This window comes from Nannobrachium achirus (assembly GCF_963921795.1).
Source record: "Nannobrachium achirus genome assembly, chromosome: 18".
Classification (NCBI taxonomy): Eukaryota; Metazoa; Chordata; class Actinopteri; order Myctophiformes; family Myctophidae; genus Nannobrachium; species Nannobrachium achirus.
The window spans coordinates 27,010,022-27,026,304 of NC_137825.1; the positions used below are offsets into that span (position 1 = coordinate 27,010,022).

The 16,283-nt window shown below is 42.9% G+C and overlaps 1 protein-coding gene across 4 annotated transcripts in view; it reads right to left on the bottom strand.

The window, feature by feature from the left end:
* Positions 1 to 3,329: 3,329 nt before the first annotated feature.
* The window catches only part of LOC308303646 (uncharacterized protein), a 68,465-nt gene continuing 55,511 nt past the window's right edge, over positions 3,330 to 16,283 (bottom strand). For 3 of the 4 annotated variants that reach the window (XM_080748086.1, XM_080748085.1, XM_080748083.1), the window contains 10 exons: positions 15,490 to 15,706; positions 14,671 to 14,807; positions 13,987 to 14,090; positions 12,897 to 13,089; positions 11,019 to 11,222; positions 10,420 to 10,545; positions 9,155 to 9,325; positions 8,278 to 8,478; positions 6,558 to 6,704; positions 3,330 to 4,809 (listed from right to left, as the gene is read on the bottom strand). In XM_080748086.1, coding sequence (XP_080604212.1) covers positions 4,657 to 4,809; positions 6,558 to 6,704; positions 8,278 to 8,478; positions 9,155 to 9,325; positions 10,420 to 10,545; positions 11,019 to 11,222; positions 12,897 to 13,089; positions 13,987 to 14,090; positions 14,671 to 14,807; positions 15,490 to 15,706 — 1,653 coding nt within the window. In that variant the 3' untranslated portion in view covers positions 3,330 to 4,656. The remainder of the gene's footprint in view (positions 4,810 to 6,557; positions 6,705 to 8,277; positions 8,479 to 9,154; positions 9,326 to 10,419; positions 10,546 to 11,018; positions 11,223 to 12,896; positions 13,090 to 13,986; positions 14,091 to 14,670; positions 14,808 to 15,489; positions 15,707 to 16,283) is intronic. The other variant, XM_080748084.1, reaches the window with a different exon arrangement.

Sequence of the window (16,283 nt, forward strand, 5' to 3'; positions counted from 1 at the left end):
TGTAATTAGTGTAATTAGTGTAATAGTGTACTAGTGTAATTAGTGTAATAGTGTACTAGTATAATTAGTGTACTAGTGTAATTAGTGTAATAGTGTAATTAGTGTAATAGTGTAATTAGTGTAATAGTGTAATAGTGTAATTAGTGTAATTAGCGTAATAGTGTAATAGTGTAATTGTGTAATTAGTGTAATAGTGTAATAGTGTAATTAGTGTACAGAAAGCACGCCCTCACGGACGTCTTAAGTGACAGCCCTGTGTCAAAACACACCATGCACTGCACATCGTCCTCAGTGTCTATGAGAACAACAACATTAGCCTTGGTTCAGAGCGTTAGCAAGTTCTGGCTTATGCAGTTACATATGTTTATACGCCGCGATGCAAATCACGCAATTATTGCGACTGTAGGTTGCATTTAGTTCGAAAATCTGCAGATCATGTCCGTCCGTTCGTCCGCCACGCCTCATGTCACACTCCATATATGGCCCCTGATGTCATCAATATTAAGCCCATATCTGGGAAGGCCCATATATGGACATATTGTGTGGTTGACGTGAATCCACAGAAAAGATTTGCAACTTGTGTTTTTATTTTGTGATCCACAGTTTGAGATTTGTAGAAATATGAGATTTGTAAAATACTGTGAATTGCAAAGAAATATGTGTGAATTTTATTTTGCGATGCACAAAACATGCACACACGTGTGATTTTTTTTTTTTATATGTGTGAATATTTTTAAAACACGTGTGAGTATTTATTTTGCGGTGCACAAAACATGCACACGCGTGTGAATATTTTTAAAACACGCACAAGGTATATTGGCACTAAATTCGCTCCATACACTCCACCTTGGGCCCTCTGGTGTGCAGTAACAAGTCCTGATCACCTCTACTGCAGCTTTGGTAGCAGGTCCTGAAGCACTATCCAAATCACCACAACACTGTTAAAGGTCCCACTGATTCCTTTAATTTATGTTTTTCATACACAGTATAAAGCTAGCCCTGAATACATGACTATCATATACATGATATATGATAGTCATGTATTCAGGGCTAAGTATAAAGCCATAGATCACTTCTATGCCCTCCTGAAATGTAAGTGAAATCATCACAGCCATTCTAGGGCTAAAGTTGTCAGATAGCGTTACTCACTCAGAAATGTCTCCCACACTCTTCTCCTCCAGGCTAGTGTGTTGACCAGCCACAGTCCATCTGGTAGTTATTAATGTCAGCTTAGCTAGCTGACTGTGGTAGAAATATTGAGTGACAACCCAGCTCCAAACACACAGACATGCTGATATATCCACACTGATATATTATCCCTGGTTCTTCATTTGGTGACAACATTTAACAGATTATTAAAAACAACTCTGTTTTCACCTGTTTCTCTCACTCACAGACTGTTTCTCTTCCTGCTTCTTTCAGCCCCACCCCCTATACCTGCTGTCTAGAGTTGATTGACACCTACTGGATACCAAATGACATTGCTTCCATGATCTTGGTATAAATCCAACACATATCTGACCAAGTAGCTGCATATCTGCCCCCTAGTGGACCTGGTGCTTTAGACAACTGGTTAGTGAAATGACAAACCTCTTGTCTTTGATGTTTGATGATCTTAAGGTTAAGAGATCAAACACTCTGACTACATTTAAAGTGTAATTAATATGACAATAATAATACTAGTAGATTGGAATATAACAGGTAGGCCAAAATATCCTGCGCTCCATTTATGTTAAGTTACTAAATCAATATGCTCATTTCCAATGCTAGCACTTTTGACTCACTGATGAAGTATAGGCTATTAAAGTATAGTGTAGGTAGTGTATGTAGATGACAGATATGCCACTTTAAAAAGGCCAAATTAAACACATGGGACACTTTATTAGAACACGCTACAGCCTCAGTAGTCAACCACTCAAATTATGTTATTTCACGATGCCTCTCATTGGGATTGCATTGGCAGCTGCAGTACTTTGAAATAATTTGTAGTTTTTTGAAATATTTAACTTTAAGCGCCCAATGCATTGTCAATGACATTGGCCCTCCCAACCGATCAAGCGCACACACCATTGAGCCAAGGCACCTTTGGGCCCTCAACAGGTCTCTCATGGTGCTTTTGAGTTGTTCTCTTCTATTTTAGCCTTGAAAAGGTCAAACCACTCTTCCACCACTTTTCATGTCATATTAGCTATTTTATACAGAGTTTAGGTCTATTCTGCACTGCAGTGGCTCACCTCACCTGCGGACGGAAACTCTAAACTGTCTAAACCCTAAACTTATTTCTCATTGTACATTCAGTCAAAAAATGAAGACGAACGGATTGGTTACCGTTGCCAACACTCCTGAATCCAGCAGGAGCCTCCTGAATTTATTCCCCATCTCCTGCAGTGCTCCTGAATTGCTTCTGGATTTTGTATAAAACTCACAAATTCACCAGTACACAGGGAATTACAGCTACTATTAAAAAAGAAATCTGGGGGAGGACCCCCTGCTTTGGGGGTGTGGGCATTCTGGGCAATGTATGCAAAATCATACAGATATAGACTATTCACTTATATTAAAGATGTCTTACTTTGCCTCAGTCATCAAATCAATGTATGTGTATGTACACCTACATTTGTTAAAGCAAGCCTGATAAAAGTATCAAACACGCAAAATTCAACAGAACACAGGGAAATATTTATGTTAAGAAGTTCTTGGGGGAGGACCCCCAGACCCCGGTTGGGGAGTCACCATCGCCGCCGCCAACCCCTACAATACAGACATGGACCTACGATACAGACATGAGACCACACACACTATGTAAACATAATTGCATCTTGATAGTACCCACAGAGAAATTATTTATTTTTATTTAAAAATGCATTTTCACATTCAACAATAAAATGGTGTGGACAAGAATTGTTACACTTTTGGGTTGAATATTAAAGAAGTGATTAACCACTTTCAACCTGGCATCCCCATTCTGGGCCAGTCATTGTAGAAAAAATAGCCGAAATAGTAGATCTACAAGCCCTCACTGCTTTACATCACATTGAGATCTTCGCTATTCGTTGTATAGACTGTTTTCCTGCGTGCTCCCCTGTAGCGAGCCGTCATTGCTGCAGTGTAAACAGCAGGCAGTGGTGGAGTAGAAGTAAAATGATTGAAAGTAACGTTAAGTAAATGTAGGCTACTAGTTACTTTACACTACCGCTACACCGCAGAAAAGGCGGTGGCGCCCCAGGGGTTGTCACTAAGGTCTCAGAGGCACTTGCCCGTCGGGCAAGAACAGGTCATGTTCTACTTTCCCAAATGTCATGCCCACTTGCTCGAAAAGTAAATCGTCCATTATAAAATGATAGGTAAGATTTTAATTACCGCTCAATTTGACACTTATTTCTTTACTTTCTATGGCTGTGCGATAAAAACAAACTACCTCAATACTTCCAAATCCAAATACCAAATACCTACATAGCTATGATTGAATATGTCTATGGTTTCACACTTGTTATCTAACATTTTAAGTGTACTAGTGTAGCAACAGTAAAAACAGCACATTTTAGGTAAAAAGTGCTCTTATTTTACATTGCACAGACCAGAAGACAGAGTGCGCCATGTTCAGGTGTTTAGACAGATATCTCGTGTTGTGTTTATAGACAGTTAGGTCCCCTCTCAAATGAGCCCTTGCTTGGTCGGGCAACCCGAAAACAAACTCCACCTGCCCCAAAGTTTTATTTACCTGCCAGGGGCAGGTGGGCACGCCTTAGTGTCAATGCCTGCGCCCTCTACAGCAGAGCGCTCTATACAGGGCAGGGTTCCCTGATTACTTTACCAAATGATGTCATGGATTCAAAGCTTTTTTTTGTGTGCGCTCCGGGCCGCACAATCATCTCTCGCGGCCACAACTGGCCCACAGAGGATCTGTGATATAGGGCTTAAGTGGTTAACAATTCAGCGGTCAACCTGCGTTTTGATGTAAACAAGCATTTTTTTCCCCATTATCTTAGTTGGACATTCAAAGAGCTAATCAAAAGTTAGATTTAGCCTCACCATGCACCAGGGTTCACATTTTTCATACAAACACTGACATGGGCAGCCATAGCTGAGAGGATAGACTGACACAGAAGGTCACTGGCCTTGACCCTCAGCTTGCCCATCTACATGTGTTCCTGAGCAAGACAGGAACACATGAGCCATTCACCTGCTGGGTGAATGCAGAAAAGTAGTTCCCCTCAGGACGCAATACAATACTCTCTTTTTTACATTATAAATTGAATATAAAAGGGTGTTGGAATAAAACTGGAATCATTAAAATTGTGACCATAATAATAGACAGATAAAAGTAGATACATTGCAACAGACTGTACACATACCATGCACTGTTCCACATTCACAGGTGGTCAACCTGAATGTGTTGTGAAACTACAGTACAAGCTCGTCTGTACCTTCAATCTCCTCAGGGTTAATTCAACTCTAAAGACTCCAAACCAAATGAACCATTTGATTCCATTTCAGAGGTCAAGAGTTTAATGAACACTGATTAATTCACGTGTACGGTGGGTCTTTGATAATCTCTTCAAAACTGATGGTAGCCAGAAGGATTGACAGCTGCTACTCAGGGAAAACTAGTTGCCCGTTGAAATCCTAGACACAACCGTCCTAAGTGGCTGCGCTCTACTCTATCATGAGCTTCTTGAGAGAGTTGAGATATGCCGGGATGAGGGAGCTGACGGATTCGTTGTCATCGTTGAGGATCTTCTCACCCCTGCCCTCTGACCCCACAGAGCTGGGTGACCTAACCAGCCCAGGGTATGGTGTGCTGTAACCCTGGAAACGAGAAGATAGTCAGGGCATGCAGGTCACTTAAAACAGTGGTTCTCAACCTTTTCAGGCTGTGACCCCCCCTCCCCCCCCATAATCATATTTTAACTGGGGACCTCCCCCTTCCCCCATCCTGACGAGCACTAAGAGTTGAGGCATTACATTTTGTATAACACGGTTCTATTTTTTAACTCTATAATTTTTATCCCACGATTTTGCAACCCATTTTCACCCAGTGCCAATTGCCTATGTAATCCTGTGCTCTGCTCTCCCTCTGCTGCGCCTGGGGAGACAACGGACTGACCTCATGCTTCCTTCAACGCATGAGTAGTCCAAGTTGTTTCTTTTCACCTGACAGGGGGGATTTCCCTGGGATGGACGTAGCGCGTGGAAGGAACACGTTATTCCAACCAGTTCCTTTCCCCTCCATCAAGCGCCCCGGCTGGCCATACGGTTCTATTGTGAAAATAGCCGATCTACATGCTCACAACGCCGGCTATTTTCACAATTTCTGCCTCTAATATTGTGCAGATACCCTATCTATACATACATTTTAGAACTGCAGCCAGCGGTATTTATTTGTTTGTCAGACACGACCAAATGCAGCACTCCAATTGGCTAGGACTGATCACGTGGCACACAGAGTTCTTAACCGGAAGTGCGTCCGGCGGTCAAATATGTCCGACCGGAAACGTGCTGCGGCACAATAGTTCCGCCACAATAGTTCCCCCCCAATTTTTTTTTATTTTTTTTTTTACTTTTTTTTTTTTTTTAACTTTTCTTTTTTTTAATTTTTTTTATTTTTTTTTATTATTTTTTTATTTTTTTTAACTTTTTTTGAAAAAAAACGTTTTTTTTGTAAAGAAGCGGGCGTGGACTCTAGATGTGAGCGGCCCGAAGGGCCGCGAACCTCTAGTATCTATACACTCAAACGTTATGTTGGTTTGTTTACTGTTGAGTGAGAAAACAATGTTGCACATTAAGTTAATCATCTGGGGACCCCTCAAAATAATTTGGGGACCCCCCTGGGGGTCCCGACTCCCGACCCACAGGTTGAGAACCACTGACTTAAAAGAAACTCACAGCATTTTGATAATTGTCATAGTCAACAGAAACACCGGTATTTATTATATAAATAACCTTTTCTGCCCATATTGGTCATTCTTCGCTTCCTACGATTACCATTTTGCATTTTGTGGGCAAGCACAGGTCTGAAATGTCTGTATGGTCTCAACCTGATTCATATTGTTTTTTGGAGTCAAGATCACAATTTTTCCATAAACACTATGAACCAAGACAATGTCACTTTTTTGTTTTTTGGTACCAAAAAAACTAAACAAAGAGTTGTACAGTAGTTCTCACATTCACGGATTGAACCAATCCTTCCAGCACAACCTTGGCAGCTTTTCAGAGACACAGAAGACTACTGTGTTATGGCTGTGAATGGAGCATTAGTCCTACAGGAAATACATAGATCTAATGTTGAAACTTGTTATGTTGTAAATTATCGATGTTTCCTTTAAGAATGGATATCCAACCCAACACAGCGGTACTGACTGTTCTGGAGCATTTAGTTCACGTATGATCCAAGAGCAGCTTTGTTAATATATTTATTGTTGGTGTGTTTCTCTGCTATAACCTGCACAAAACTAATTGACCCTAGTGGGATAAATAAAGTTGCTTGAATGAATGGTGTTCTTCTGATTGTTCACACTATCAGTGTTTTAAAAAACAGTTGAAAATGTTTTACTCACAGACGAGTATCCTTTGCCGAAGCTGCCTCGGTTCTTGGTTCTGATCTTGGTGAGTGCCGACTCGGCAATGTCGGCTCGCTCTTCGGCATCGTCCAGCTCATGAACCGTCTTCCGGTATTTGGCCAGATTCATGTTGGCCTGCTCCTCCTATACAGCAAGGTAGAAACACCAGGAAATGTATTAAAAAGATACTGTATTCCATCACCAAGTTTTTGATGCAGTATGCTTTAGATCAGGGACGTGCTGGCCATTGGGAAAAGCGGGACAACTCCCGAATGGCCGGTTCATTCCTGGCCAGTCCAGGCCGGTCATTAAAAATTAAAAATAAAATCATTCCATTTTAGGGGCTGGGTGGCCAACAAAGTAAATCGTCACTGTCGGCAGAAACCTTGTATCTCCAAGTTTCAAATTGGTAATTTTTTTCGTAAAGCAAAGCCCTGCTTCATCATACAAGGTGTTGCGAGGCGTTGTGTGCTTGTAGATCGGCTGTTTTCACTAGTTTAAATCATTTTTAAAATGATAAATACAAAATAAACGGTTTTGGACGTACAATGTTTCCACCCGACAACGACGAAATATAACTCATGTACAATAATTGGCCCACTGGCTTGTCACTTGTCATGTTCTGAAATGGCAAATCTTTGAGTAGCAGCAGCGCTATAGAGAGAGATCTCTCTCTATAGCACGCAATGAGGGCCTCTGTCTGCAACTCTTTTTCCCGGGCTGAATCAGGTGTCCTTTCAAACATGCTGCCGGAGCCAATCAATCAAAACGTTATTATGGGCAAATGGTCCATAGCACAATCAAAACGATAAAACCAGACAAATGCAAAAAACAGACAGACAGACAGAATCCATAAAATCGGTCCGGGCACCTAGGCTGCTCGACTCCCGATCCCGAAAACGTTTGCTGCGTGTCACTATTAAAAACAAATAAAATCCATAAAAATATATTCACATAAAGATTCACGCCTGGAATAAATCTGGAATAAAACCTGACTGAAACTATGGGGATACAGGAAATGGGTAGCTAATGCTGTAGCTTCTGGGACTACACAGTTATGCACATAGCCGATTACAACGGTTAATTTATCAGCCGGGAATTTTTAAGCAGTTAAATGCATTTTATAAATGTACATTAGTTGTGTGTGTGTGGTGATCTGAGGAGATTATTTTGTAGAATCTTTTTTGTGAATATCATAATCTTTTGCTTGCAACAGGATTTATTTTCCCAAAACACAAAGACCTCATCCCTCCCTGTAGGTCTGTACACAAGGTCCAACACAAACGGCCTGATTAGCTGCGACATTAACCCATTATATCCTGAGGCCCATTCTAAACACATATTTTATATCGTATTTTATAACAGTTTTGTAAAAGAATTTACAGTGTTGCTACTTTTGTAAAAAATGGCCGCCGACCAAGGGACCTCCAGAAGCAAAGGTTTGAGTTAAAAATGTTCACTTTAAAAAGTATCTATATAATGTATTCAAAGATTAAAAGAAATGCAGTTCTACATGCTCATAGCGTGTCACAAAGTGATGTATAGGCCTATCTGCTATTTTTGCATAGCCAAAGTATAAAATAATGGTCAAAGTGTTTAAAATGACTGTGATGCTACATTAACTCATTTAGCTTTTCCCGGATTGAACGGGCAGAGTACAACCAAGTAACAGACTGCAGAGGTAACAGTATGTACAACAAGGGGTCAGGTGACGTACGGCCTCCTCCACTTGTCTCTTGTAGGCCTTCATCTTGTTCTGCAGCCTCTCCACCAGCTCCTGCATGCGCTGCTGGTTCTTCTGGTCCTCCTCCGACTGGAACAGCAGCTCCTTAAGGCGCCGCTCGTTCTTGCGAAGGGTCTTCACTGTCTCGGCATGGCGCTTCTGCTCCGAGTCCAACTCCAGCTCCAGCTCTTTCACCTGCACAGAGGAAGAGGAGCATCACGCTGATTGTAGTGTGTGTGTGTGTGTGTGTGTGTGTGTGTGTGTGTGTGTGTGTGTGTGTGTGTGTGTGTGTGTGTGTGGAGATTGGCTGTTAATTTGATCTGTACTGTATGTGGAACAAGCATATCGTTGCCTTTGTGCAGAAACCTTGTATCTCCATGTTTCAACTTTTTGTAATTGAAGGCCCTATTTTACGATACAGAGTGTTGCAGAAATGTAGTGAAAATAGCAAATCTACAAGCTCACAGTGTTGTGAGCTTGTAGATTTGCTATTTTAGACTATTTTCACTGGGAATAGTTTTGGATATACAAGGTTTCCACCCCCAACAGCAACGATATACAGTATGACTAAGAAAAGGAAATATCTAACCTAACTCTGCCAGATGGTGGCATCTTGAGTTCCTCCAGATAACTCAATGCTGCCACCATCTGGCGTATTCAGGTTAGGAAATATCAGGATCTGATCCAAATAATCTATTCGAAAAAAAAAAAACGATTGACTTTGAGAATGGGAACCAGGAGGGAAGTGCAAATTAATTTGTTAACTCGTTCCTGGGTTTAGGACTGCAAAACACTCTATTAAGACATCAGAATTATTTGATTCCTCCAACTGTTACTCGTTTAATTGTGGATTCAAAGTGTTGAGAGCTACCTTCCCCTCCAGTTTCTGGATGATCTTCTTGCCCCCCTTCAGAGCCATCTGTTCGGCCTCGTCCAGCCTGCTGCTCATGTCTTTGATCTGGGCCTCCAGGCCTTTCTTCACCCGCTCCAAGTGGAGGGTGTGCTCCTGTTCCAGACGCAGCTCCTCTGCCACACGCGCTGCCTACAGAGAGAGAGACAGAGAGAGAGACAGAGAGAGAGAGAGAGACAGAGAGAGAGACAGAGAGAGAGAGAGAGAGAAAACACGCTCGAGTAAGTCCAATGATGGAAATTCAATCACAGTTGCTTTAACTTGCCTATGCTCTTGTCTGGTGATCACTGAAAGTGTGGCAAGTCTTCATTGGAGGATGGATCGCACACAGTGGCAAGAGTTGTCTTTTCTTTCTTTATTATTGCATGATGAGAAACAAACGTTTCGGCTATCAGCCTTCTTCAGTGTAGGCTGATAGCCGAAACGTTTGTTTCTCATCATGCAATAATAAAGAAAGAAAAGACAACTCTTGCCACTGTGTTCGATCCATCCTCCAATGAATACATGTTGATCTAAAGGGACACCGCACCAGTTGAGTCAGAGCGCGGTGGTAACCAAAAAGTATATTCAGTGTGGCAAGTCTCCCACCCGGTCCAATACCGGATAGGGGAAAGACACGCTCTCTACAGGAGTCTTTTAATGTAGCTAGGTGCAGATTCTAGTTTCTCTGGTGAGACATTATACTGCTGTGCATATTATGAAATAAAACTTCATGAAGAAATGACTCAAGAGAGTGCGGATATTCCCTTCACCTTGATCAATGAAAGTGGCCAGTGATACAGTGTACTGTAGGTCGACAGGTTAGAAACACATTGATCACTGTATTACAGTATGTGCTGCGTCACGTCATGTCATCCATCATCAACGATGTGTGATCTTAAAGGGTGAAGGCAGAGTTTCCCGAAATATCACAGGATCTGCTTGGATCTGTTTGGATCACAGGATCTGTCCAACATTTTTTGTCCAAAATCGTAACATGCTTTAATCCACTTTCAACCTGGCATCCCGATTTTGTGTATGTCATTATATTGTAAAAAAATAAATTGAAAATGGGGAAAAAGTGACGATCGACAAATTCACAATGCATCACGGCGCGACACGTTTGAGCTTGTAAATTGGATACTTTCGCTAGTGTTTGCAACGTGCGCTCATGTGAGGGGTCTCAGCTTTTGGGGCTCCAGGGAAAGAAAGTTGGAAACCACTGGATTAAGCAACATGTGCAGTACCTCACAGCTGGCCTTCTTGATCTTGTCCGTGGATCCTCTCAACTCATTCTGTAGTTCCTCGTGTTCCTGCTGAAGAGTCTGCAGATCCACTTCCAGTTTCCTCCTTCCGCTCAGAGCTGCCTGGAACTGGAAGGAAACAAATGACAATGGTTCAATTCCTATGCTGTTTTCTATCAAGATATCTATCAAAATCAGCAGCGGATTAAAAACAACAGCGATACGAGAGTGTATCCTTGTAAAAATAGTTTAATTTCGGTTCGATGGTTGTTATTCATTGGGTTTTAACTTTTAAGCTTATTGTATAATTTTAGTTTTTTGCTTAGAGCTGCAATATTAAACTTGCAAGTGCCAAGGTATCTACTGTTGAGTTAAGACAGAAAGCCCCTTTGGGGACAGGATTTGTCTGTGTTTTGAGCTACACCCACCCAACCACAGGATTTACATTTCTCATTAATAGAGCATCACATTTTATCCTAAAAAGAAATGATCGTTTGCCGCTTTAAAAGTTGTTACTCTATTTGAATTGTGTTATACTGTATATAGGTGTTCAGCAAAAAATATTAATAGTCTTGTAACGCATGGAGGGGTCTATAGGTCACCTGGTTGTTGAGGTCATTGTATTTCTCATTGGTCTCCTGCAGCTCAGTCTCCAGGGTTTTGCGGACTCTCTCTGCGTTCTCCAGGGTGGCGCGAGTCTCCTGTCCCTCGCTGGCCAACAGGAGGCAGCGTCGCTCCACCGCGGCCTGCTCCTCCCTGTAGTCCTGATGCATGCGGACCTCCTCGTCCAGCTGAGCCTGCAGGTCCTGTGGACAGAGAGGGCAGATTGTCAGGCTGACCATGTTCACACGGAGGCCATTGAAGCCAATATGGCGCACGTGAATATTATATTATATATGGTTGACTGAGAGGACAGGACCTTGAAGATGGAGTTAAACAAAGAAATATGCATAAATTGAGAGACGCAGTTGCACTGTAGGTTTTCAAAGTAGGGGTCCTCTGCAGAAGGATCCAGACTATTTGGGAGTCATCATGCAGTAGGATACAGCAGACGTGTAATTTCACAAAGACATAGGGGGTGGCAAAACATAAGTTACCATAGCTACCAAGCGAAGCGTTGAGAGCTTGTAGATCCACTATTTTCACTATTTGTTTGGGGCAAAAAGAGACAATGTTTGAAAGCGTTCGCCTATAATGACGTTCCCAAAATAAGGATGCCACGTTTTGAAAGTGGTTAATAAATGAATGGCTGCATAACAATAAAAGGCATATCTAAATAGATTAATCTGCTAAGACATTTCAGAGTTCTGCTAAAACATTTCAGAGTTGGGGAAGACATGCATACAATAAACTGAATGTAAGGTTAAATGTGAACACAAGGGGGCGGCAGTTACCAGCCCCTGATACCTCAAATGAAGCCCCTGCACTGCAGTACAGTACTATGTGGGGATCTCTGCAGTACGAACGATACAGTACTACTGTATGTGGGGGTCCTCTGCTCTGTAGGATACAGTACTATGTGGGGGTCCTCTGCAGTAGGATACAGACCAGGGGGCCAGTTGTCCGGATTTAAAATGAAGCAAACATGGAACTGAAAGAAATTAAATTCCATTCATATCCCCCGAACTTTTACATTTGATTTTCTTACCTTAATAAACATTGTCATAAATACTTGATGGTTCCTGATGCTAGTTTAAAGCCTCGTTTCAATCACCATGATATGCATTTTGTGAAAATATGGTCCAATTTATGTTATAATTGATGTTAAAGCAGGGTATGCAGTAGGAGGGGTTTGTGATCATAGGCATGTGATGGTTCTTCTTCGTGTGCTTTATTTTCGTCAAGCTCAACACCACATTCTCTTCACATCGCATATTGTGGCCAGAGTGAATGAACGTTGATTTCTACAATGCTGGCGGCAAAAAAGTGTAATTTTCGCTGCGTAGAAACCAATGGCTTCCCACCGTCCATATTATTTACAGCAGGGTTCCCCAATAGGCGGCCCGCGGGCCATTTGCGGCCCGCGGGGGGCTACAGTCTGGCCCACACTAACCCCAGTAATAATGGTGGTATAAGAGCAGCAACAACACTAGTATATCGTCGTTGTCGGGTGGAAATCTCGTATCTCCAAATTTGTATGTTCTTTCGCAAATCATACAAAGCCGTCGCACAAAAGTAGTGAAAACAGCAGATCTACAAGCACACAACGCCTCGCGGTGCGAGGCGTTGTGTGCTTGTAGATCGGCTGTTTTCACTAGTTTAAATAATTTTTAAAATGATAAATGCAAAACGAATGGTTTTGGACATACAAGATTTTCACCCGGCAACGACGATATCTGAACTGTCGCAGTCGCTGGAGTTGCGGGAACGCCGCCGTCGCCCCCTGCAATGTTGTGGCCCTCGGCTTGGTACCCTAGACATAATTCGGCCCTTGGGGAAAACTAATTGGGGAACCCTGATTTACAGTCTATGATACAGACCTTGATCTGCTGCTGCGTCTTCTTTGCGTTCTTGCTGAGCTCTGTGTTGCTCTTGGTCAGAAGGTCCACCTGCAGCTCCAGCTCGTTGACGTCGGCCTCCAGCTTCTTCTTCAGCTTCAGGCCCTCGCCTCTACCTTTCACCTCCACCTCCAGACTTGCCTGCAGGGACTCCAGCGCCCTCTGGTGGCTTTTCCTGCGTGGTGGAGGAGCAGGAGGAGAGAGATGGAGGTGAGTGGAGAGGAGGTAGAATAACACAGTGGTTCTCAACTTTTTCAGGCTGTGACCCCCAAAATAATCATATTTTAACTAGGGACCCCACCACCATGAGGAGCACTAAGAGTTGAGGAATAACATTTTGTATAACACGGTTCTATTGTGAAAATAGCAGATCTACATGCTCACAACGCCTTGCGTTGCGAGGCGTTGTGAGCATGTAGATCGTCTATTTTCACAATTTGCCTCTAATATTTGACAATTTGTCCAATGTTTAATTTGTCATTTTAGAGGTATTAAAAAGTCCTTAAATTGTCACTTTAGAAAAGTGCAGATACCCTCTATACACTTAAACTTTATGTTGGTTTGTTTACTGTTGAGTGGGAAGACAATGTTGCACATTAAGTTAATCACCTGGGGACCCCCCAAAATAATTTCCCGACCCACAGGTTGAGAACCACTGACCTACAGTACAGTAACGCCTAATTCATGCTCCATCACACAATGATTGTGTTGCACGGCGAGAACGGATGAGAATAGCAGATCTACAAGCTCACAACGCGGCGCATCTGCGACGCGCTGTGAGCTTGTAGGTCGGCTATTCTCTGCACGAGACACCGTCCGTGAGACGAAGAATGAATCGGGCTTAACTCTTAAAAGTGAGGTCGAAAGCAGAACACATTGAAGCTGAAGGGCAGTTTCACAAGAGAAGGTCTTACCTGTAAAGATAAGCTATCAGGAGATTGTGGGAAGGAATAAGAGAGGGTGGGGAGAAAAATATATAGTATGGAAAAAAGTAAGTTGAGTATTAAAAAGTATTTAGTCCCATAGATGTGAAAGTTGTGAATGGTCTATTATTGTGTGGAACATAAGGTACCTGGCAGCTTCAATCTCCTCTTCTTTCTCCTGCAGTCTGCGCTCCAGGTCTCCTTTGGCCTGCGAAAGCTCCAACTGCAGCCTCATCACCTTGGTCTCCTCAGCCTGAGACAGCAGTGATGGAGGGAGAGAGAGAGAGAGTAAGAAAGATGGAAAGTAAGAACAAAAGAAACAAAGAGCGGCAGGAGAAAGAAAGAAAGAAAGAAAGAAAGACATGAGGAGACATGAAGGTCAGAAAAAGGATGGGATAGTATTTGACAGACAGGGTGAGGAAGAGATCACAGTCAGAAGGGTGAGTTTGAGGTGATATAGGTCTGTGTAAAACAGCCAAAGGCTTTCATGTCCATGTTAACCGCGGTGGCGGACCATGATAGCTGACAAGCTTTATCTGTGTTCAGGGATCTGCTGCTGGCTGCAGGACCACCGCCGTTTCCCCATGTCGCCTGGAGGCGGTGTCAGACATGACAAACTGCGTCTATTCATTACGCACACTATGGAGAATTTTGGAGTCTCGCTAGCAATTGCAGACATGATGGATGTTGACAATTAAGGTCACGATTCCCACGAGGGAACGTGTTAAGTGCTTGCCAACGACTCCCAGTGTGTAGAAGGCAATAACCCACATTCAACAGCATTCCACATGTCAAAGCTAATAGGTAGAAGCTGTGTCGCCACGGTGCTGTACCTCCAAGGCAGCCTCGGACTCCTCCAGCGAGGCCTGTAACTCTTCCTTTTCCATCTCGATCTTCTTCTTGCTCTTCTGGAGCTCATGGACACTCTTGCCGCCATCCGAGAGCTGGTCGGTGAGGTCTGCAATCTCCTCTGTTTAAGGGAGACAAAACTGGACTTTATATTTGATAACAGAGAGGGTGGGATTTCTATAACTATCAAGATTATTCATTAGAATTCGACTGAAGCTAATCATACTAAATATATGATTCAACTAATAGAACGCTAAGGTTCAGCGCTTCCTGCCCTGTTATACATACGGTATATATCAGTTATCAGATACCAGCTTTAACATAAAATGTAATTGAATGCCTGAGAGCAGGTCTTCAACAGGGGGTCCGGGACCCCTAGCGGGTCCTCAGAGTTACTACAGGGGGTCCTCCAAATCTTTGTGTGATAGAAACTTTTTTTCCCCTTTTTTATATTAACCACTTGAACCCTAGCATCCACGCGCTGCGAGGCGTTGTGAGCTTGTAGATCAGCTATTTTCGGCAAAGAGGTCTGGTGTAGAGGGGAGAAAGAGCAGACTAAGTACAGAATGAATGGTAAAGTTTATTAAGTATTGATGGTTCAAGCGGTTAAATATCTGAAAACACAAATTAACATGAATACAAAATACACTGATGATTGTGCTGTCAAACGATGAAACTATATGGAATCTACAAAAAGGTGGCAGGGGTCCCTGCTTCATCTCTCTCTCAACTAAGGGGTCCTTGGCCTGAAAACGTTGAAGACCCCTGCCTGAGAGCATCATGGGCTATAGTTCCCTCTTTACCCTGGTAGGTTTTATTCTCCCTGCGTAGCGCCTCTCCCTGCTCCAGAGTCTCCTCGTGAGCCGTCTTGAGCTTGAAGAGCTCGGTAGCATGTTGTCTGCTCTCCTTCTGACAGCCCTCCACCTCCACCATCAGCTCCTCACACTTCTGCTTCCAGTCTCCCAGCTGCTTCTCCAACACCCGCTGCTTCTTGTCCAGAGCCTGGCCACAGCCGCTGGCCTGCACAGGGAGGAAGGACATCGATTTACAATTACAATTTAGGCATTTAGCAGACACTGGCGCAGACATTTAGCAGACATGGCGCGACCTCACGCCTTGTCTTGGCCATCTGGCCGGTGATGTATATCGGACCAATTACCCATATATGGAGACCCCTGGTACCCATAGATATTCACAGATATGGGCTTAATATTGATGACATCAGGGATCTCCATATATGGGCATAAAAGGGATTTGGTTCCCAGGCATCACAGCGATCTCATATCTCCATATATGGGCATAAAAGGGATTTGGTTTGCCTGGTATCACAGGGATCTCCATATACTGTATGGGCATAAAAGGGATTTGGATCCCCTGAAATCACAGTGATGTCAGAGTGTGAGAGTCAGTGTGATGTCAGTGTGGCAAACCCATAGATACTGTATATAGACCGTAAAAAAGCATTCACGGCCCCGGACATGATGTGCCATTTCTCATAGTAAACTGCGACCTTCGGTCGCAAAAAATATAAAAAATATAACAAATGCTATCTAAATGACATGTATGGTCATTGAGGGTAGGAAAGTGCTACGGTAAG